This window comes from Uloborus diversus, chromosome 9, assembly GCF_026930045.1.
Source record: "Uloborus diversus isolate 005 chromosome 9, Udiv.v.3.1, whole genome shotgun sequence".
Lineage (NCBI taxonomy): Eukaryota > Metazoa > Arthropoda > Arachnida > Araneae > Uloboridae > Uloborus > Uloborus diversus.
In genome coordinates this window covers 78,909,923-78,933,270 of record NC_072739.1, presented here as the reverse complement: position 1 = coordinate 78,933,270, position 23,348 = coordinate 78,909,923, and the positions used below count along the sequence as shown (strand labels likewise).

The 23,348-nt window shown below is 34.6% G+C and overlaps 1 protein-coding gene across 1 annotated transcript; it reads right to left on the bottom strand.

The window, feature by feature from the left end:
* Window positions 1-543: 543 nt before the first annotated feature.
* On the bottom strand, window positions 544-17,890 carry LOC129230334 (uncharacterized). The gene is made up of 3 exons (XM_054864732.1): window positions 16,882-17,890; window positions 1,332-1,367; window positions 544-551 (listed from the first exon to the last, which is right to left on the bottom strand). The coding sequence occupies exons 1-3, from the start codon at window positions 17,888-17,890 to the stop codon at window positions 544-546; spliced, it is 1,053 nt and encodes a 350-aa protein (XP_054720707.1).
* Window positions 17,891-23,348: the final 5,458 nt, after the last annotated feature.

Here is a 23,348-nt window from a genome sequence, read left to right as displayed (position 1 = left end):
CTTATTCAGTTAATTACCCCCCTCAAAACCCACATTACATTCTTTTTTTCCTAGTTCGTCTGAAAATAAGTAAGTCTTCAAAATGCTACTCCTCCGGACCCCCCCTTCCACACCGAAAGCATTATGTAGCATCTGAAATTTCATGTCCAAATCTTCAATTTCTCAATTTCCAGGGGAGGCTCCAAATACCCAGCAAGTTCGAAAATCGCTAAAAACTGCTTTTTTGGAGCTTTAATTTCGAAAAATTACTGGCTCTAGTACAGTGACCGCCGCTTATATGAATCACGTTTGCTCTAAACAGTTTTGATTCCATAAAGCGGCTAATTCAACAAAACTGGATTTTATTCTGTTTTTGACAATATGATTCATTAAAGCGGTTGATTCAATTAACCACTGATTCAATTAACCGGCGTCCACTGTATTACAATCGCGACAAGCAAAGGTCCCCGAGCCGCCTTCCCCTAATACAGCAGTTCCCAAACTTTTTCAGCTACGGACCTACGGAACCCCACTTACACTTCAAGGAATCCCTAAGACGAAATGCTAACGATCTGAAAGTCAAATGAAAAGTAATAATCATTCGCTATCATAATTACTTATATAGAAGAAAAACTCGGTTTCGAGAAATTTTTCATAATTTGACATATTAGCCAGTTTTAAGTTGTGTCCAACCTACTTTGAGTATTTTTCGAATCTGTCCGTGCGTCTGCATCTGCATGTATTTGACCGATTTATTGTGGGCACTCCAACTCAAAGCGTAAAGCATAGAATCGGACGAAATTCGGTACATATTTGTTATCCCTATCGCTCCGCGGGGAAAAACATTGAAAGCTTACAGATACTGATGTTTTTTGTTCCAGTTAAAAAAAGCTTCAGTTCGTCAGGAAGTTCATTCAATCTCATAAAAATAATATTCCTGTGGAAAGCAAGCATATTTCTGTCTGGGAAAGTAGTTATTTGTGTTAACTACTCATATCTCTAATATGAATAATATAAATATAGCTGAATAGTCTTAACTGGAGGGCATGAAACTTGTTAAAAATACTGTTAATGCTGAAGGAAGAATTTGCTTCAAATCAGAAGGAATTTCCTTTGTCATGCTGGCATGGCGATGTGAAACACAATGACGACTACAACTACAATCTGTCGTGGCATTTTAAATCCTTGATGTTATTTTTTCTTTAATTTTTTTATTAATTTACTGTAGAAAATATATTTTTCAATAACTAATTCGTGGCGGAACCCTAGTGTTCCACGGAACACACTTTGGAAATCGATGCATTAAAAAAAAAAAAAAAAAAAAAAAAATAGGTTCTTTACACTACACTTACCTTCTTGCCTTTTCCAGGGAAAAGCTCCAGAACCTCCTTTCCATAAAATCTTCAAAGTTTGTCGACAAATGAGTTTCTTTAATTTTAATTTCGAAAATTTAAAAGGAGAGAAAAAATTGATTTCGATTTTTTTTTTGTTTTGTTTTTAATCGATTGGGGCCAGCCCTTGAAGCTCCATTCCATTACCCTAATTCAGTAAATCTGGCCTTTAATCGTTCTTTTAAGGCTTCAATTTCTAGAATATCCGCTGAGACCAATGTACCTTTTTTTCCCTAACATCAGCAAAGAAAGTCTAAAATTGCGTTTTTAAAACTACAAGTGTCAAAATTTTTTCCGGGGGAGCACCCCCGGACCTCACCCTTTCCTTTCTTCTCCTTCCCTATTAGATCTGAATCTTTTTATCTTTCGTTTTATTTTCATGTGTTCCCTCTAAAGAAAATTCTTGTTGCGTCCTTGTTAGGAGAAAACCCTAAATTTTAAATCATACATATCTCACTTAAAGGAAAACCCTACACTACTCTCCTAATACCATTCCCTCTTTTCAGGTCAATCAAAGAAAAAAAAGATAGCAGGCAAAATATTATAATCCCACACACACACAAGGACGACGACTCCCCTTCCCCGAAAATACCCCGCAAAACGCCCGAATAAAAGTTTAAATGCACCTCTCGTGTGAACACGTATGCAAGAAGTTTTGTAATTAGTAACAGAGTCTACAATTGGTTAATAAGTGCACAGATATCATGCGCCCCTCTGAAGTCCTAAGGTTTGCGCCCCTCTGAGGAGTCCAGTCCGGCCCTGTGTATGCTTGTGTATATGTGTTTGTGTGTGTATGTGTTTATGTGTGTGTGTGTGTCTGTGTGCAGGCATGAGTGTGTGGGTAGTTGTGTGTATGAGTGTTTGTGTGCGTGGGAGCGGGATATGTGTATGTGTGTGTAGGCATTTGTGTTTGTGTCTGTGTGCAGTCATGAATGTGTGTGTAGTTGTGTGTATGTGTGTGTGTATGTGTAGGTGTCTGTATATATGCGTGTGTGTATGTGTTTGTGTGTGTATGTGTGTGTGCGCGCGTGTGTGTGTGTAGTTGTGTATGTATGGGTGTGTGTGTAGTTGTGTATGTATGGGCGTGTGTGTAGGATATGGATGCAACCTGGAGACGGTTTTCGCTATAGGAGCAGCATCGTGAGGAGCCGGTCGACGGTGATGCTGGAGAGGGTGGCGGGGTGAAAATAAAATCATAGGAATTCAAAACAGTCAAATGAGAACAATAAGCAATGTGATTGCTCAAAAAAACAATAGCTAAAGCTGTTTTCGCCATTGGCTAAAATTGTAAGGGTTGACAACACAAGAACCCTGAAAAAGCATATGGCCAAAGCCCCCTGATACCTTAATCGGGCCCTGAGCATTAATTATATTAATCATTGACATTCTTCTGGGGGACTAGAGGGGTGCTAAGCAAGCAGGGCCTGATGTAAGCCCAAGAAGCCCAGCTTAGGGGCACCGAAAACGGAAAACTTTTTTTTACATTTTTTGATGTTTTAAATTGTTTTGCATTATAAATTTTTTCTAAATATTTTTTATTCAAGAGTATGCTTAAAATTTTACTGTTAGTGCTGGCTCTAGTTCAACAAGGTAAATGAGTTCAGAGTGAGACAATTATCAATTGAGTCTACCCGAAAAAATCAGCAATCTACTGCTTTTGTTTAAAGGGGGGGGGGATTTTTTTTAATTAATTTTTTTGGGGGGACGTTACACTATTGCTTTTGGAGGATAGGAACCTCTGAAATGACAAAAAAATGTACGATTGAGCACGTTTTTCGATTGGGTAATATAAGGGGGGCCCCAAAGGTTTATTGCGCCTCCAGTTCTAAAATTTCTAAATCGGGCCTGGTGATATTGTCAAAATCATGAACATAAGGATCAAGTTGTGAGACTCTTAGGCGTGATTTTTCCCTCCCCTAACCTTAGAATGGAAAAAATTAAAAAACGATCTTTTTTCACTAAGGGTTTGTTACCACTTTTCAGCTTAAAACCGGAGTATCGGACTCACTTCTATGACTCTCATGCAGTGGCGGTTCGGTCCTTTATTGTTTGTGTAGGCCTGCAGCTATTTTTCCACAATCTAGTTTGTACAGATAAAATAATAAAAACAATAGTTAGTAAACTAATGCTGAGGAACATAAAGAAATATTTAATTCAACTGAAACAAATGACAGACAGAACTTCAAATTTATATCACTTGATTTAAAATATTATGTATTTTAATACAACACTAGGCTTCACCAATAAAATTAATGATAATTATAATAATCAGCATAATATGTTGGCCACAGTAGCGTACCAAGGGGTTGGCAGGAGAGGTTCTCGCCAGGGTCGCAACAGCCAAGGCGGCAGCATTTCGACTGATTTTAAAAAAAGTAATTCTTTTTTTTCGTTGACATTTTTTAAAAAAAATCATCATTTACAAGTAGAAAAACGTTTTTATTAATAGGAATTTAAAAAAAAAGCAAGACAAAGAGCTTGAGGGGAAACTGAAACAATCCTTAATTCTAAAAGGAAAAAAAAGGGGAACTTTACACGTGGCGTGAAAAACTATTACATAAACGTATTTGTATATCAGGAAACGGTTTTTTTTTGGTGGAGGGTTTTCTATGCCGGATGATTCCCTTTTTACTTCCTTTTACAAAAAGGAAATATTGTTTTCGTGAAAAAATTTTCACTCAAAAATCGACCTTAATTTCCATTTTGCTCACCCGCAAATGAATGTTAATTTTTTTTTTTTTTTGACTCGAGCCCCATGGATAAGTGCCTAAGAACGTATAGACCCGCGAAATATCAATTTTGACAATTCCCGAGTCATTTACGACGAGTTTTCTCATGACGTCTGTATATACATATGTGCGTGTGTATGTCGCATAACTCAAGAACGGTATGTCCTAGGAAGTTGAAATTTAGTACGTAGACTCCTAGTGGGGTCTAGTTGTGCACCTCCCCTTTTGGTTGTATTCGGGTGTTTCTAAAGGGGTATTTTGCCCCTTTTTTGGGGGAAAATCATTGTTAATTTCAAAGTAAACTCAAGTGGTGTTACAATTTGGCGACCACTTGGCGATACATCGCCAGTCTTTTGGTCACCAACTTGGCGACAAATTTGGCGGTTTTTTTTAAATTTGGTTTTAATTAGGCCATTGTTGGTGGTATTTAGAGAGTAAACTATTGAATCACATTAAAATTCCCAATAATGGGAAAAGGACATTAAACTGGAGTGAAAGAAAGTCATGTGATGCACACGTGATGCAGCTCGTTTTCTCATGGAAGGGAGCGACATTTTGTCGTGTATGATTTTTCTTGGGCTAAGTATTTATTTTCATTATAATAAAGCATAAAAAGTCTTTTTGAACAAAATATTTGGAGGCCTTAGCGATATACAGGGTTTTTTTTTTTTTTTTTTGAACTCTTATGAAAAACTTTAAGGGGTAACAGTGCAGATCAGGACGAACAATATAACGGTAAAAATAAGGATTCCATACGTCTGCGGAAGGAGATAGGTGCTATTAAAGTTTAGTGTCTAAAATTTCAAATGATCATAAAAAACGGAAAAATTAGTCGTTTCGGTTGCGGTTTTCCCAAAAATTATTTTTTAATCAGTATTTTCCTGAAAATAAATTTAGAAGAAGTAGTTTAAAAATGCCGATAAAGGATGCTTTAGACTTTAGACGAGCACACAACGAGCCACAAATTTTTACCGCTCTTTTTGAATCTCATTAAATGGTTTCTAATGCTTGGACTTAAACTTAATTTTTCAGCTCAAAATCAGAATCATAAAATCGCGCAAATTGAATCAGCGCAAACTGAACTGTGATCAGAAGTTGCACTTTGACACAAAAAAATGTGTGCGTCAAGAATGAATTGAGCTGCAACCAACAAAATGGGCAGGAATGTAGTTTGGGAAGAGATAACTTAAATTTCGTCTTTAGTGAGGAAAGGATAAGCGCGCTATGCGTATACAAGATGCGCAGATAGGCACGATTGAAAGTGGGAATGCTTATGTCAAAGAGCACTTCAAACGAAACTGTCGAGTTGTAAGGACGCTATTGTGACTAGGACGACCTTTTAGAGGTATACGAACAATTGTTGTATTTTTTAAAGGGACGTACAGTAGGTCTCAGAGAAACAGGTTGGGTGTGCGGGCTATCTGCCGTCACCTCGGTCGGAGCGATATGGAAGTAGCTTAGTCTAGGCGAAAATAAATGAATCACTCCATTGCGGTCCGTTAAGGCACTCTGAAAACAGAAATCGCAAATCATAAGAGCGACCACTACCGTATCAACAAGGTTGCTAACATTAGTTCCATGCCACTTAACACCTTGCAAGAAACTGATGGTATCAAGAAAAACAATCCGGGGCAGACTGGAAGACGCTGGTATCTCGAATCGGCGACCATTGCGATGAATTGGATTTTTGTCGATTGGATTTTTGCTGCACTTGATTAACTGGGTTGTGACACATAGTAGACGTGTTATCTTCAACGATGAATCCCGATTTAGTCCGAGTGGTTATAGGTAAACTATTTCACCCATACCACGTCGTGTTTTATCTTGTATAGCTGCTAGAGGAGGCTTGACTACTTCCGGTTGAAGTTTCGTGAAGATCGCTCATTCCCCTCTGGGTGAATGTATTTTTTTTTTCTGACAGAGTGTATTTCAACTTCTGAACACAGTTCAGTTTGCGCGACTTAATCACTCCCATGATTCTGATTTTAAGCTGAAAATTTAAGTTTAAGTCCAAGCATTATAAAACATTTAATGAGATTCAAAAATAGCGGTAAAAAATTGTTGTTCGTTGCTCCAAAGTTTAAAGCTCCCTCTATCGGTATTTTTTAAACTACATCTTCAAAATTTATCTTCAAGAAAATAATGATAAAAAGAATAATTTTAGTGAAAGCCGCAAACGAATCGACCAATTTTTCTGTTTTTTTATGATCGTTTGAAATTTTGGACTCTAAACTTAAATGGCGCCTATCACCTTCGGAAGACGTTTGGGACCCTTATTTTTACCATTATATTGCTCGTCCTTATATGTACTATCACCCCTTAAAGTTTTGCCCAAGAGTTCAGAAACACTCTGTACATACGAGCCGACGCATCAGCTTAAGTTCAGCCATTTTGGATCGGAGCGCGTGTTTGAGTGGTTGTCTTTTCTGGCATGTTATCGCGTTTGGTGATTTTCCACTGCGAGCAATTATTAGCGGCAAGTAAATTGTTTGTTAAATAATGTATTATTTTTGGCAAATTTGGCAAAACCCGAAACTTTGCTCTGGTAACCCTAGCTCCCCAACAATGAAAAATCAGATCCAAAATGGCTGAACTTAAGCTGATGCGTCGGCCTGTATATAGCGGCTCTTTATATCACCCAAACGATGAATATTTATTTTAGCCTATTGTTGAGCGTGAACAGAAGTAAATATTTAAACCATTGCCAAAGGATAATAAAAAATTCAACTCTGCTTTTTTTAGTGAAAATTTCCTACTATGATTGTGATATGCCTTTCTGTAGAAAAATTTTGGTTCCCTTTAAAGGGGCATGTATTAAGCAGGTTAACTACATAGAGGACTGGAGTCTTATAGAGGACTAATCGGGACAAAACAAATCACGTAGCATGATTCGGAACTCCAGCGCTCGAATACGCTACCTTGCGGTGATTTATAAAACTGCGTCTGCACCTAAAACATTGCCACGTTGCGCATCACGTGTGTCTGTTGACGTAAACACAGGCAGTTTGTTCTGAGTATTTATTAACGCAATCGATGTGTCTTAGTTTGCTTTCAGCTACAGAAATTAATTCGTCCCTTAGTAGTATTCTCGAGCTTCTCAAAATAATGTTAGTTTTTCTTATTTCTTTCAAAAAAGTATTAAATGGTGGAAGCGTAAACAAGAAAAGTCTGGATTAACAAAATTGGATAACGTAATACCAGGTAAATTTTTTTATTGTTTTGTATGAATTTGTAAGAATATGAGTTTTTTTAATCTTAAATTAATTTAACTAATCATATTTTACAGCAGCATTTAGTTGGAATGGACAGTATGCAAAATATTTTCTTGAATTTATTATCGTAGAACAAAATGAAAAATGTTTAACCGAGAAAGAATTTACTTTATTCCTTTTATTCTCAGCTGAAAGGTTTCGCCAAATTTGTTTAGGGTTATGTAGTTTTAGTATTGTGCAAGCAAAGTAGCCTTGGCGAGTTTTCGCATTTTTAGTTAAACCATTTTTAATTTTTATCATGAGTGGAATAAAATGGTAGTAAGATTACAGAATTCGATAAGCAAAAAGAAATAATGGTCAATCAACTGAAAAGAAAACTACCACCATATATAAACTGTGAGTACACATTTTATTTATTTTGTTCTGAGTGAATTTGAATCAGTTTTTCAATTCGATGGAAAAAAAAACGAACTTAACAACATTGACTGGACACTTTTCCTTAACCTAATTCCACATAAATGATTTAAATAACCTTTGTTACTACAGTATCCTACTGAAATAGACAGTATGCAAATAAATTTTCTTGAAAATATTTATCGCAGAACAGATTGAAAAATCCAGAAAGAACGTTAAGAATTTGAACAATAAAAAATAAAAGTTCGCCAAAAATCTGTTTATAGGCTCATGGTTTTAAAATTGTGTGAAAGAATAATGTATCTTGACAAGATTTCGCATATCAGGTAAATCATTTCCATGACGAATGAATTAAATGCATGATTTCTTTGGATATCCAATCATATAGTCATAGAAATAAATTATCTAGTGTTAAACGTTACTCTTGACAGTCTGCCACGTATGTGCACTATGTGACAAAAATGTCAACAAATGCTGGAAATGTCACGAAACTGAACTTAATATGTACTAATGTATAGAAAAAACGGTACAAAATGAAAATGCCGTTCGAAGCGAACCAAAAATTTATGAATTCCGAATTCAACATCGTGAAAATGGCTGCTTCAGAACAACTTACTGTGTGTTCTGCATTAATTGTTTACTTTCGTAATACTTTTTGGTTTCTAATCTCTTTCTATATGGGTCAGAATAACCAAAAGACTTTGAAAAATCTTTTCAAATGAATAAAGCGAAAAAATCATACATACGAACAAAAATCACAACACTTTTAGCATTTTCTTCGTTACCACATGCGTTTGTTTTAGTTTTCAATTCCGCCATTAGACAGTGACTGCAGTGCCCCCTATAGTTCGTTGGAGTTGCGAATAGGAGATAGTTTGATTCAAAATAGCTTTAATTTGAATTGTCAGTTTTTATTTGATGCTATGCATCAAAAGAAATATTGGACGGTTCATTGGTAACCGTACAGTTGAAATTGAAACCATACGTTGGTAGAATTAGTTATAATATTCCTTAGATTAATCCTGAATAATTATCCTTTCCAATAAATTTAAAAAATATATTAAGTTGTAAATTTTGTAGTTGACCGATTTTGATCTGTCTTGAAGAGTCATCTTCATCTTAATACAGCAGAACCTCTCAATAAGGGACACTAATGGGACCCGACATTATGTCCCTTAAATAGAGGTGTCCCTTCTTCAGAGGTACTTTAGTTTATACATGCAGTGTGTTTACTCAGTATAATTTTATTATGAACTTACAAACATTACTAACACCTAAGATCAAATACTTTTCATTTTTCATACACAACTAAATCAAATTCACACTTAATTATTTTTTAATTTTTTTTATTATTTTATTAATTATAATTGAGTTAAAAATTTGGTAAATCCAAAGTTTTTCCACATAAAGCAATTATTTCGAAGTAATTTATTGCATGAATTTGCTCATTGTGAACTACAATTAGTGTTCACATTTCAATTTTAATATAAAAAGCTAGTCAGTTTCTGTGCCCTCTCCTTTGGCCATGAGCCTACTTGATTAATAATCTGGGTGGGCAAATCATGCATGTAACTTTCAGCAACACTTTTACAACGTATAATACTTGTTACTTTACCATATGTTAATGTCCAACTCTCCTCAATTAATTTTTAAAGGAAAAGTGAAACTTGAATCCCAGTAAATTCACTCTTTCTTATGCACTTGTACATAATTTTTTGTAATTTTGTTTTCTCTGTGACTGTCCCTTAAATAGAGTGTCCCTTATTTAGAGGCAAATACATGGAAGTCCCTATTAAAAGGGACTGGGACCAGAAAAATTGTCCCTTAAATAGAGGTGTCCCTTATTCGGGGATGTCCCTTAAGGGAGGTTCTACTGTATTTATATTTTTTCTGTTCGTGTGTTCGTAATCATCATAAGGCTGTTAAACGGCTGGACAGATTTTAATCAAAATTTTGGTGTGTAATTAAGTTGATCCGAGAATGGTTTAGAGACGCATTGGATCGAATGGGGGTAGAATTACGGTAACCGGGTCGCGGCGATAAGTATTTCATTCTGGCAATCCGCTACCTTACCTTGGCGACGGAGCAATTTTGGTAACCCTACACCAAAGCTGATTTGCTATTCATTTGGCCAATCAACCATTTCAGAATTCACCTTTACAAAATTGTGATTTATTTGTTCAATATTTTTTATTATTATTCGGAACTCCAGCGCTCGAATGCGCTACCTTGCGGTGATTTACAAAACTGCAAATGAAACTAAAACATTGCCACGTTGCGTTCCACGTGTGTCTGTTGACGTAAACACAGGCAGTTTGTTCTGAGTATTTATTAACGCAATCGATGTGTCTTAGTTTGCTTTCAGCTACAGAAATTAATTCGTCCCTTAGTAGTATTCTCGAGCTTCTCAAAATAATGTTAGTTTTCCTTATTTCCTACTAAAATGGTGAAAGCGAAAACTCTGGATTAACAAACTTGGATAACGTTATACAAGGTAAAAAATTTTATTGTTTTGTATGAATTTGTAAGAATATGGGGTTTTTTTTAATCTTAAATTAATTAAACTTACCATATTTTACAGCAGCATTTAGTTGGAATGGACAGTATGCAAAATATTTTCTTGAATATATTATCGTAGAACAAAATGAATAACCGAGAAAGAATTTACTTTATTCCTTTTATTCTCAGCTGAAAGGTTTCGCCAAATTTGTTTAGGGTTATAGTTTTAGTATAGTGCGAGCAAAGTAGCCTTGGCGAGATTTCGCGTTTTTAGTTAAACCATTTTTAATTTTTATCATGAGTGGAATAAAATGGTAGTAAGATTACAGAATTCGATAAGTGAAAAGAAATAATGGTCAATCAACTGAAAAGAAAACTACCACCATATATCCGTGAGAATTTTGTTGATGATTTGCATAACATGACACAATTAAATCGTAACTCAGAAATTAGAAAAATCGAAACAGAAATTTTTTAAATTAACCGATTCGGGAATTCGAGAGAAATAACTCAGCTACAAATGGAAAACAATAAGCGCTAGCCAAGCAAGGCAAAAAAGTATCATCTTCTTTCGATAACAATTTGTAATGTCATATTGAATTTTCTAGCATTAATTGTTATTCTTGTCAGGCCACAATTATTATTTAGTTTTATCAAGAATTGATAAATATCGAATTCAACATCGTGGAAATGGCTGCTTAGAACTACGAACTACGTAGTTTGCATTAATCTTTGACGTTTAGTAATGCTTCTTGAATTCTCATTTCTTTCTACGTAGGCCAGAATATCCACAAGACTTTGAAAATTAATTTAAAAAAGAATAAAGGGAAAAAATCATACGTACGAACAAAAATCACAACACTTTTAGCATTTTCTTCGTTACCATGTGCGTTTGTTTTAGTTGTTAAGTCCGCCATTAGACAGTGACTTCAGTGCCCCCTATAGTTCGTTGGAGTTGCGAATTATTCCATAGAATAATATTTTTAATTTTCTCAGAGGTGATTTTTTTCTGAAAATTGGCAACATATTCTGTTTTTTCATTTTTAAATCTTCGAAACATTTTATGAAATTTTATATCGCGAAAGGTCTGTCACTTTTAACTTTTTTTATTTATAGATTTAAAAATTAATTATTCATACTTTTTGGATTCTTTTTTGGAATGTGTTCGCAGTAAGTTATTTCCTCTATGTTTTATTGTACTATCTTAAATTTAAAATTTATTAATTATCGTAATTTTTTATTCAGTAAATTAGAATTATAATCTTAGTTATGATAAAGTTCTCTGAAAGGATCTTTTGATGTGATTTAACTTATTTAGTAGATCGTTTTAAGTCTTAATTAAACAGTAAGTATTTTTAATGGCTTTTTCTCAGATTATTTCAGACTAATGTAGTATTCTATCCAACTTTTACTGTTGTTGAATTTCGGCAGAAATTTATGTTTCATTTTAATGTTCCTTAGGAAATTAAACATGTTGATAAAGAGTGTAACACCATATACGTCATGAACCTTTTCGTTCACATACATCATGATATTTTATTTATTTTCCTACACCTCCGCTTCTAAATATTTTTTTTATTTAAAAAATTCATCAAATTAAAGGAAAAAATGAGTTTAATATTACACTGCAATGGGAACATAAAAAGCAGTATCGGCAAATTTTTATTTAATTTCTTTTTTTCTCAGTTTTGTCAGCCGTTGTACTTTAGCTTTTTTGTACAAACTTGCTTATTTGCTTTCCACTGAAAAAAAAAAAGGTCAAATTCCATCATTTTGCTATTGTTCGTATCGAATCCAAAACACGTTTCATTTAATGTCTCAAAAATTCATCTCTGTAGATACTGCGCTTTATCTTCCCACGTTTATGTTACCATCTTAAAAAAAAGTTACCTCTCATTTGTCTCTATATAAAGAAAAAATAGGCTTAATCATCTGTTTCTTTCCATATTTTACAATATTTTAAAAAGGAAAAAAGAATTTTAATGCTTTTTTCTTTCTTTCTTTACGGTTGCGATTAGAGAAAGAAAAGGTTAATAAACAGTTGTAATTACCAAGGTGATAGTTTGAGCAATTTGTTGAATACAAACTCAAATTCTAACGATGAGTTATTTTATCAGGACTGCATTTATCAATGCGTGGTACTGGAATCCAAGAAGTTCACCTTTTCTTCATAAAAAAAAGACATTTATTTTGCTATAACTACCAGAAAACTACAGAGCCAAAAACATTTGTGCATTACAGCACCATTTTAAACTCCAACTGATTTTAATTTTATTTTTCAGTGTTCTGACGATTTCTCGTGCACACATCTATCATTCACTTGGACCTCTCTTCACTTCAGTTTCTAACATACCTCCCCCCTTTGAGACTCTGGGAAGGGTCTCAAACATGTAACACTCATTATTTAAAAGATCCAGTCTTTTTGGTACTTTCACACACCTTCCAGATCTGGTATATTTTTCCAGAACAATATCAGGATAACACTTTTTAACAACAGAAGTCTTCTGAACACCTTCCTTAGGATTTGATTCCATCACACTCATGGCTTTGTCGGAAATTGCAACCGCCTCATCATCAGTACGTATCTCCAATGGGTAAACACGTTCCACTGGATGAACAAAAATCTCATTTTTAGTTTTGAGCCAAACAGCGCGAACCCTTTTATCTCGCCCAAGAATCATTTCAATAATTTTCGCCAAAGGCCAAAACATACGTTTTTTTATAATCGTCGCCAATTAAAATAATTTCGCCAACTCTTGGCTCTCGGGTTAGCTTCTCTTTGTGTTTTTGATCTAATTGGCCTAAATATTCTTTCCTGAAACGCTGTCTTAAATCATTGAACAGCTTATATCTATATCTTATTCTCTTTCTTAGACTTTGCAAATCCACATGATCAATATCTGTAACATCCGAACTCCAGTTTTCAATAAGCAACATTGCAAGTGTGAGAGGAATCAACTCCTGAAGGTTTTCTGACACATATGTTAGAGGCCTTGAATTAATTACTAATTCACAATCACATATCAATGTGTTCAGCTCATCATAATTTAATACAGATTTGCCAAGACTTTGTTTTAGTAAGTCATTAACAACACGAACCAACTTTGGAGGCAAAAACGGTGCGTCCTGATTCTGATCAATAGCGGTAATTTTTAATATTTTTCTCTCCGCTCCTACTTTTTTTGGTCCCCAATCTACTTCACTTAATAGCCACTTTTCTGGCGCCAACTTCAGCCAGGTCGGTAATTCCCACCGCTTAAAGTCAAAGAATTGTCTAGGGCTGAATTCTCGCGACAATACATTAGCTATATTCATTGTTCCAGAAATATGTTTCCACAACTCAGGCTGAGTCAATTTCCATTTTTCTTGCAAAAGTCTAGCACCTATGCAGCAAGCGATAAGCTCTAACCGAGGAATACTCAGTGATTTTAGTGGATCTACTCTAGTTTTAGACCTAACGAGATATATTTCAACTTCAATTTCCACTACTGAACGATCGTAGACGCACGCCACGTAAGCTTCTTTACAAGCATCCACAAATATATACAGTTCTGTTGTAGAATTGGTTATTATGTAGCATGGCAAAGTTACGTTATTTGACAATGCAATTTCCTTGAAACATTTCAAAAACAATATCAGGGGGTAGTTCTAAATCCCAGGAATGTTTTAACTTACAAGCATCTTGCAGTATCAGTTTAGGAAGCAATGTAGTAGGGCTTAATAAGCCGATGGGATCAAAAATCTTTTGCACTGTAGATAAAATTAAACGCTTTGTAATTTTTGTTTCACAAGTCAATGCTTCTATATTTATATTACACCTTAGAGTGTCATTATCCAAATTCCATAAAATTCCTAAAATAGACGCTTCCCCTGAATGCTTCGTAACATTTTCAGAAGCTACATTGCTTTCAAACCCTCGCAAGTTAAAACATCCCTTTGACATAATAAGTTGCGATTGTTCGATGAACTTCGCTTCTTCTTCGGTATTATGAACCCCTGTTACACAATTGTCCACAAAGAAAGAACTTTCCAACTTCTGTGCAATCTCATATTCAGGAAGGCTGTATGCCTTTTCAATGCTTACACTCAACCCTATAAGATGCAACCTCAATCTATCAATATCTGGTATTAGTTCAATGAGGTTCATTCCTTTAAACAAGCATTCATTCAAAGAAGGCTTACCTCTCTGGGATGCTGAAGCATCAAAAACAGGCCGAACTTTTGTGGTCTTACTATCTATTTTTATAACAGGCCTATGTGGTAGATAGTGGCACTTATTCTCTAATTCCGAATCTGGTACGCGCTCAATAATATTCAAGTTTTCCCATTCTTTGAATACATTTTGGTAATCCTCAAGCAAATTACTACATTTTGACTTAATAATTTTTTCGTTCCCTTTCCAGGCTAAATCCTTATTATCTGGTAAGTTCGAAAAATCATACTCCCAAGGAAACTCTACTTCATATCTTCCACAAGGAAGAATTTTCAATTTATCCTCAAATTCAGTTAAATGTTTTCCTATGCATGCTTTCTTATTAACATTGCTAGTGGGATCTGTTATTCCTGTACTTTCAAGTTCCCACAATTCATTCAAAGGAATATTTTTAGCATGCATCGATAATGTTTTGAAAACATCACCTTTCTCATTAGTTTTCTGCTTACCCATAACAGTCCACCCAAGCTTCATTTCTACGGCAGTAAGGCCGGATTCTAAATCTACTGAACGTCCCGTCAGCAATTTTCCTAAAACATCTGCCCCTATTAAAAGATCAATTTCTTTCATTTTACAAAGGGAATCAGAAACTTCAATATTCTTTTTCTTTAATTCATTCAAAATATAAGGATTGCTAACTTTTGGTATAAAACTACAAATTTTCCTTTCAGAAAGAGCTTCAAAACTACAAGCAAAAGACCCTTTCAAACCCCTCACTTCAACAGTGAATATCTTATGCCGTTTTGGGTTCGTTTCCTTCCCCCCAAATAACGAGTGAATCACTGTTTCTTCACGGAGTGGAGTTGCTTTCAGCTCAGACAAAACTTTCTGACTTACATAACTACTTTGACTACCAGAATCTGCCAAAGCCCGAATTGTTTTTTCTCGGTTATTACATTTAATCCGAACACACAACGTTTGCAAAAATACAGTTTGAGTTTTATCAAAGTTAGAGAGAGAATTTTCAGACTTAGAAACTACTACATCTTTAGATTCACAATTTTTGACTTCTAGCTTTGTACACATTACATAAAAATGAGGTTCTCCACAACCATTACATTTTAACTCTCTTTTTACATTACAATATTTACTAATATGATTTGAATTAAAACATATAAAACAAACGCCCTTTTTACTTTCTTCTATATCTAATATATAGAAGAAAGTATTGGATTCGTGCAAATTTTCGAATTTCGAATTTTGACGGATTCGAACGTTTTGAGGTGTGCTGAGTCCATTTCGACCATTTTTGGAAAATGTCTGTCTGTCTGTGTGTGTGTGTGTATGTATGTGTGTGTGTATGTATGTATGTGTGTGTGTATGTATGTGTGTGTGTATGTATGTGTGTCACGTCTGTGTGTGACCAGTTTTTTGTGGCCGCTCTACAACAAAAACTACCGCATGAAATCGAACGAAATTTAGTACACATATGTGCCCCTATGTGAACTTGTGCCCATTAGTTTTTGGCGCGAATTCCTCCAAGGGGGGTGGAGCAATGGGACGTTTTTCGAGTTACGCGTGCTTGCTATTCCTCAGGAAGTTACTGGCGGAATCAAACAAAATTTGGTCCATATGTTGGTATTAACAGGAACAGGTGCTGATTCAATTTTGGTGTCAATAACTCAAACGGGGGTTGAGCTGTAGAACGTTTTTTGTCGTCAATTGTGACTGCTGTATCTCAAGAAATAATGAACGGAATGAAAGAAAAATTTATCGGCAAGTAGCCCTTAGTGGGTATAAGAACTGATTTTAGTTTTGTGTCAACAGCTAAAAGGGGGGTAGCGCAATCACCCGTTCTTTTTTTCCATTTTGAGTGCCCTATCTCAAGAAGTAATGCTACGTTCTGGTTGAAATTTGGAATATATGTGAATCCATATGTAAACAGGCTTTGGTTCTATTTTGACGCCGATCGCTCCAAGAGGTGTTTTTTTTTTTTTTTTTTTTTTTTTTTTTTTTTTGCGAATAAAAATATTTTTATTAATGCAACAATAAGAAAGATAAATCGTAATAGATTGTCGTCTACGTATTTCTCGTGATTTTAATTGTATGGAAATGATCGGAAATATTATCTCAATGATTTAAAATTTTTAACTGTTGCCATCTTATGTTTGTTAACAAATAAAATATTTGTAATTAATTCAAGCAAGGCTTTTAAAATAACTTTCAATTTTCGCTCTTTGCTTTGCTTTTGCAATAATTCAGACATTGGGATAGTCGTCAAGTTTTTGCATGTGTAATTTTGTTTTTGTTGGGAATATTGCTTCCTCGTCAAGCATGGGGAGGGATCAGAAAAAGGAAAAATATAGAAGAAAGTTTCGTGATGGCCACAACATACTAGTTTAACAATATTTTTTGTTTTTCATTTACAGTCATCTTTTTTGCAATGAAACATCTTTTACTTGGATGACTTTTTCCACAAAAAATACAACTTTCAAATCGCTTACCCTTTTTCTCAGTACTTACTAACGCTGCAGCTGTCGCTAGGTCGCTTTCCTTCTCAGTTGTGGGCTCTCGTTTGCGCAAATTTGAGTTCGTGCCGAAGCCAGTTCTTGCGAGGCGAACCATTTCTTCTCCATTGACTTCTTGGCGAAGAAAGTTCATTAACTGCTCTAAAGTGCGACAGTTCTTATCTTCGGTTAGATCATGGTTACGGCTTCTTTCCCACGTTACTAAAACTTCTTCCGGCAGACAGCTCTCAACCAAAGGTGTCAAGAAATCTCCATACTTCTCTTTGGTCCGTCCAAGAGTTTCCAACGCACGAAGTTTTCCTTCCAATTCGTCATAGAGGGATGGAAGATCAGCTTTCCCCCGTCCTGTGGCAGCATTTTTCATAACTAGTCTCAATAAATCTCGAACATACACTTGCACCAGCAGATCATCACGGCCAAATCTTTCCTTTAACTGCTGTATTGCTCTACTATAATTTTCTCCGGTAGCAGGAAAACTCAGCACTAATCTTTCTGCCTTCGAACCAGGTTCCATCGATTGAATTAAATACTGCATTTTATCTTCATTATCAATGCCCTTGTCCTCATGGATTTTCTTGAATTGGCTCCAAAAATTTAAAAATTCTCTTGCTTCGCCGTTAAACTTTTTAAGTTCTATCGTCGGAAGCTTAAAGTTGCGCTTACTAATGTTACCATTACGCTGAACATTTTCAAATTTTAAATCAAGCAGAGAGCCAATTTCAATAAATTTGTCCCGATAATTTTCTGCTTCTTCACAATCTTCATAATAAGCCTCCTCGGCATTTTTATCTTTCAACAACAGCTCAGATATTATGCTCTGACAATCATCTAGCCGCTTGAATTTGTCAGAAATCTGATTTCTTAAAATTAAAAGTTCATCCGAACCAGTAATTTCCTTCAAAAGTTCAGCTTCAATTTTTTTCATACTGAGGGTAAAAGACGCCCTCAGTCCTTTTCTCTGAGCTTTCAATGTAGTTAAATCCATCTTCTTATACAAGTTCCAAGCACCCGTCCTGTCACGGACGCCAAAATTATGTTGAATACAAACTCAAATTCTAACGATGAGTTATTTTATCAGGACTGCATTTATCAATGCGTGGTACTGGAATCCAAGAAGTTCACCTTTTCTTCATAAAAAAAAGACATTTATTTTGCTATAACTACCAGAAAACTACAGAGCCAAAAACATTTGTGCATTACAGCACCATTTTAAACTCCAACTGATTTTAATTTTATTTTTCAGTGTTCTGACGATTTCTCGTGCACACATCTATCATTCACTTGGACCTCTCTTCACTTCAGTTTCTAACACAATTCGAAGCTCCGCCGCTTTTCCTTGGGTCAACTGTCATTGGATGATTTCCTTTGTTTACATTGTAGTACTTTGTTTATATTGAGTAGTAGGTGCCAAATTTGGCAGTTTTTGAAAAAATACGCCAACGCGACCCGGTTACCGTAATTCTACCCGAATGGGAAACATTTTTGTTAATTAAATAATTTAAACATTGGATGGTTATAACTCCTAGATGATTAATATTTTAACCTATTGTTGAGCGAGAACTGAAATAAATATTTAGCCTGTTTCCAAAGGATAAAAGGAAAGTCAGCTCTGCTTTTTGTGATGAAAATTTCCATACGTCTTGAGAATAGATAAAACGTAGAGAGGGAAGCCATCATTTCTTAAAAGCAACTTTGGACAATGTGATACATTTTAAAGTAAACTACTATAAGAAATATAACTAGGCATAGGCGTAGCGTCGGGGGGGGGGGGGGAAGGGAGGGCACGTACCCCCCAATTTGCTGGACGCTCAATCTTTTGTCGTAGAATTATAAAGAAATAAGCACAAAAATCCCAAGGAATATGTTTTTTCTAATTTATATGGTCTTAAAAATGCATTCTATAGACGATCTTTGCTAATGCTAGTGTGGAAAAGCGGCCGAGGGGCGTTTTCCCTGGCCATTTTTCGAAATTGAAACTTGAAAAATGCCTATGAGGTAAAGTACAATGCAGAACCTAGGATGTTCCTAAATAATATTTAAAAATTGTATTTAATTTCAAAATTTCGCAGAAAAAAACCTTTTTTGACACCTTTATTCTTCTATCGTGATCTTAATGTTCTTAAGATCACGAAGGTTTTTTTTTCTGCTTTCTTTTTTCATCACTAAAATGAAATTGGTGACCCCAGTTCTGAAAAACGGGCCGGGGGGGGGGGTTACCAATACCTTTCTTGGCGACAGTCCTGGTGCCCTCCCCCCCTTTAAGTACGCGAGGAAAGATAGTAAGTGAAACAAATACTCAGCTAGAAAACGGGATTATCATTAAAAATCTTCGTTCAAAAGATCGGACTAAGGCCCCTATATATACGAGACGACGCATCAGCTTAAGATTAGCCATTTTGGATCGGAGCGCGTGTTTGAGTGGTTGTCTTTTCTGGCGAGTTATAGCGTTTTGATTGTGCACTGTGAGCGATTATTAGCGGCACGTGAATTGTTTATTAAATAAAATATTATTTACGGCAAATTTGGCGAAATCCGAAACTTTGCTGTGGTAACCCTAGCAGTGCAACAATGAAAAATCCGATCCAAATTGGCTAAACTTAAGCTGATGCGTCGGCCTATCTATTATACAGCGGCTCTAGATCGGACCGCTAACAGATCGGAGTTGAGCTTAGTTCATTAATAATCGGCAGAAGCGTGGTGGCTTAGCGACTTAGGCGAAAAACAGTAGTGTTGCGGGATTATTTTACATTTTAAAGCTACAGTTAATGCAATTTATTTTATTTGAAGAATATGTTTATTTTACATTGAAGGTGCGGGGGATGGGAGAGTGATTTTGTCTTATTCAAGGAACTATTTTTAACCTTTCTTATATTTTTAAACGGTAGCTTTTCGATAGTTATTTTTCATATGTGGGAAGTTGCAACTGGATATCCCGTTTGTTCTAGATGTACTGGGTAGTTAGGTTTTTTTTTACTAAATATCTAAAAAAGATTTTTATCCTTTTAGTGTCGTTGAAGGAATAAACCATGCAATATATGAAGATCTTTCAAGTGCGCGAGAAAACAACTGCATTAGATAAATCAAGTTGTAATTAGTGAACTCATTGGGACACCTTATATTTGTAAAACAATCTCTTTTTACATATTTTTTTCAACAAAACGTTCAAACACTTGATAGTTTATTGGAGTTTTTTAACTTTTAAATTTACAAAATTTGAACAGAACAACGCGGGTTCCTCTACTATATACCTAGGGCGGCCCTTATTTTTCAACTTTGAAAAAAGTTAACCCTTATTTCGTTCCAAAGGACAAAAAAATGATGTGTGCAAAACATTGAAGCTAAATCGGAAAAGTTTAAAGTGTGCCTCAAATAGCATGAAATAATAAAATTTTCAACAAAAAGACATTTTTTTAACACGCTTTTATTAGCTTTACCTGTATGTATGTATGTATGTATGTATGTATCTTGTAACGGAATCTTGTAGCTCAAATTTCGCCCACTTCCTGCGATCGGATTCTTTTGAAATTTGACACGCGACCTCAGACCCGATGACAATGCAGTATTCTATAATCAAATTAATTAATTAACTCTTTTAATTGTTAGTTTCCTCCAATTTTAATCAATATTTTGGCATAAATCCAATAATGTGAAAAGGGAAAAATTTAAAAAAAAATACATTAAAAAATGCTCGCAAAAATTATTTAAAAATTTCTACAAAAACCTTTAATTTTTCTGCATCAGACAAAATTTGTTCCAATGTTCCAAGGTAATTAGAACATGAAATATAATTGTTTTTAACTAATTTCATGCCAAAATTTAGGTGAGCCTTCAATTGGAAATTCATTGCTGATCTGACCATTGTTGAACAAAATTTTTATTCAAATGCATCTCAAATTTTCAAAGTAATATAAATATGATTTCCGCAAACATACATCGATGACTCACAGTAGCTTCCCATCGGGGTGCCCTTGTCTTAACTTTAAGATATTACCTCGCACTCGTTTTATAAATAATTTCATCAATTAAGTCCCAATCTGATTCAAATTTTCATATACCGCACAAAAAAAAAAAAAAAAAAAAACTTTGCCTGATAATTCTCCAACATAAGACTAAAAAACAGAAAAAAAAATAGTTTAAAAAACTAAAAAAAGACGCTTTTGTAGCAAAATGAACTAAAAAGTGAAAAATAATCTTTGGATGATAGTAGTTGACCAATCACTTAATTTTAATGTAATACAAAAAAGCGTGGGGTGCTTCTTATCAGTTGTCTTGAATTTCTTCCATGTGTTGTCCAGCAAAAATGTAAATAGACAGCACCCCACGCTTTTTTGTATTACATTAAAATTAATTGATTGGTCAACTACTATCATCGAAAGATTATTTTTCACTTTTTAGTTCATTTTGCTACGAAAGCGTGTTTTTTTAGTTTTTTAAACTATTATTTTATTTAAATCTTTTTTCAAGTTCAAAAACAATTTTCTAGCAGATATGGATTTTTGACGGCCTTATTTCCTGTCACAAGTGTTATTTTATTCAAACTGCTTTTTCCTGTGACTTTGTACAGCTTTCTCACTTTTCGTCTGGTTCCTTTTCAGGCGGCGAAGCTTTTTCGCCGAGACGACGCTCGCGGTTCATGACGCTTTTGCAATCATTTCTACATCTATCTCCCAGAAGCTTCTCTGTTTTAGCCGAGTAATTTTTGAACGAACACATAAATGTATGAGTGTATTTAAAATTAATTAGAAACGTAACTTTTTGTCGAGTTTTATTAACTTTGTTAGCATACAGTGCTTTCTATAACACGGCGTTTACTTTTGTTGAGTGAATGTGAGAAAACACTTATAAAAGGATTATGAAAGGTAATGTACTATCTCTACATTGTATAAAATGAAGTCTCCAAAAAGCGTCTGTTTGTTTGAACACGTAAAACTCGAGAACTACCTGGCCAATTTCGCTGAAATTTTCACAGTATCTTTCTTTTAGCACTGGAAAGGTTTGCAGACAGGTTCGAAAAAAAAAAAAAAAAAATCGATGAGTAGTTCTTTTTTAATTCCAATTAAGCCCAAATTTCACATAAATCCCGAATATGGGGGTGAAAACTATTTGCACACATTATACTACAAATCGTCGGAATGGGTACAATTTTCCGCGTTCTACGCAATTTGTTTCAATGCTCTAACTTAATTACGGCGGGAGTTATTTGCGTTTTTAGCTCGAATTGTTTGAGGCTTAGCTGAAATTTAGGCGCTACTTTCTTCATCAAATCTATCACTAAAAAGTGAAGGAATTGTCCCACAGTTTTCTTTTTGACACCATTGGAAAAAGCGACATTTTTTACTCCAGATCTATCTCGATCTTTGGTCGCAAAACTAAGCTTCTATCTCCAAAGGGAAAAAAGTTACAAGTCCTTTTAAATCAAGTTCAAAAAATCTCATTTCCATTCAAATTGTTCACTACTTTCTTTCGCATTTTAATTCCTTAAACTTATTTCATTTTGTGTTTCCCTGGTTACGCTTTTTAAATCCATCTTTCTCGATTTATTACTGACTGAACTTTAAGGCATTTGAGTCAACCCTAGAAATTGTCCGATTGAAGGGAAATTTCCCACAGGCGGCTGTTTTTTTGTCCATCAAAACAAGATAAGAGGGTGGGAGCAATGAAATTTTAACTTTCGAAAAATACCCTATAGCTAAGAACCACCCTATATATATATATATATATATATATATATATATATATATATATATATATATATATATATATATATATATATATATATATATATATATATAGGGTGGTTCTTAGCTATAGGGTATATATATATCATGTTGTTGAGACACCAGAATCTTAGTATTAGTCAAATAAGTAAACAAATTAGAAAAAAAAGTTGAACAAAATAAAACGAACTATTGTTCAATATATATATATATATATATATATATATATATATATATATATATATATATATATATATATATATATATATATATATATATATATATATATATATATATATATATACATATATATATATATTTTTTTTTAAAATCAAAATACAGTAAAACTTCTGAAGCTGACCACCCTTGTACGTTGACCACCTGTCTAAGCTGACCGCTTTTTTCAGTCTCGAAATTAGCCCTTATCATATAAATCAACCTTTGTAAGTTGACACCCTGTTTAAGTTGACCACTAATGTAGTGTACGCAAGTGGTCAACTTACATAGATTTCACTATAGAGAGTACATACATAGATTACCCTCCATATTCTTCTGGAAAGCTTATGAGTCTCAAAGGGTTAAAGAGGAAGAGCAAAGATTAGTGACTTAAAAGGGTTCACTTGAATGTTATCACCACGTAGAATTTCCATGTTCAGCAGCTGTGATAACATTCCCAACTTCCATGCTTTCTGCTGAATCAAAAACAAATACTATTAAATCAACCAA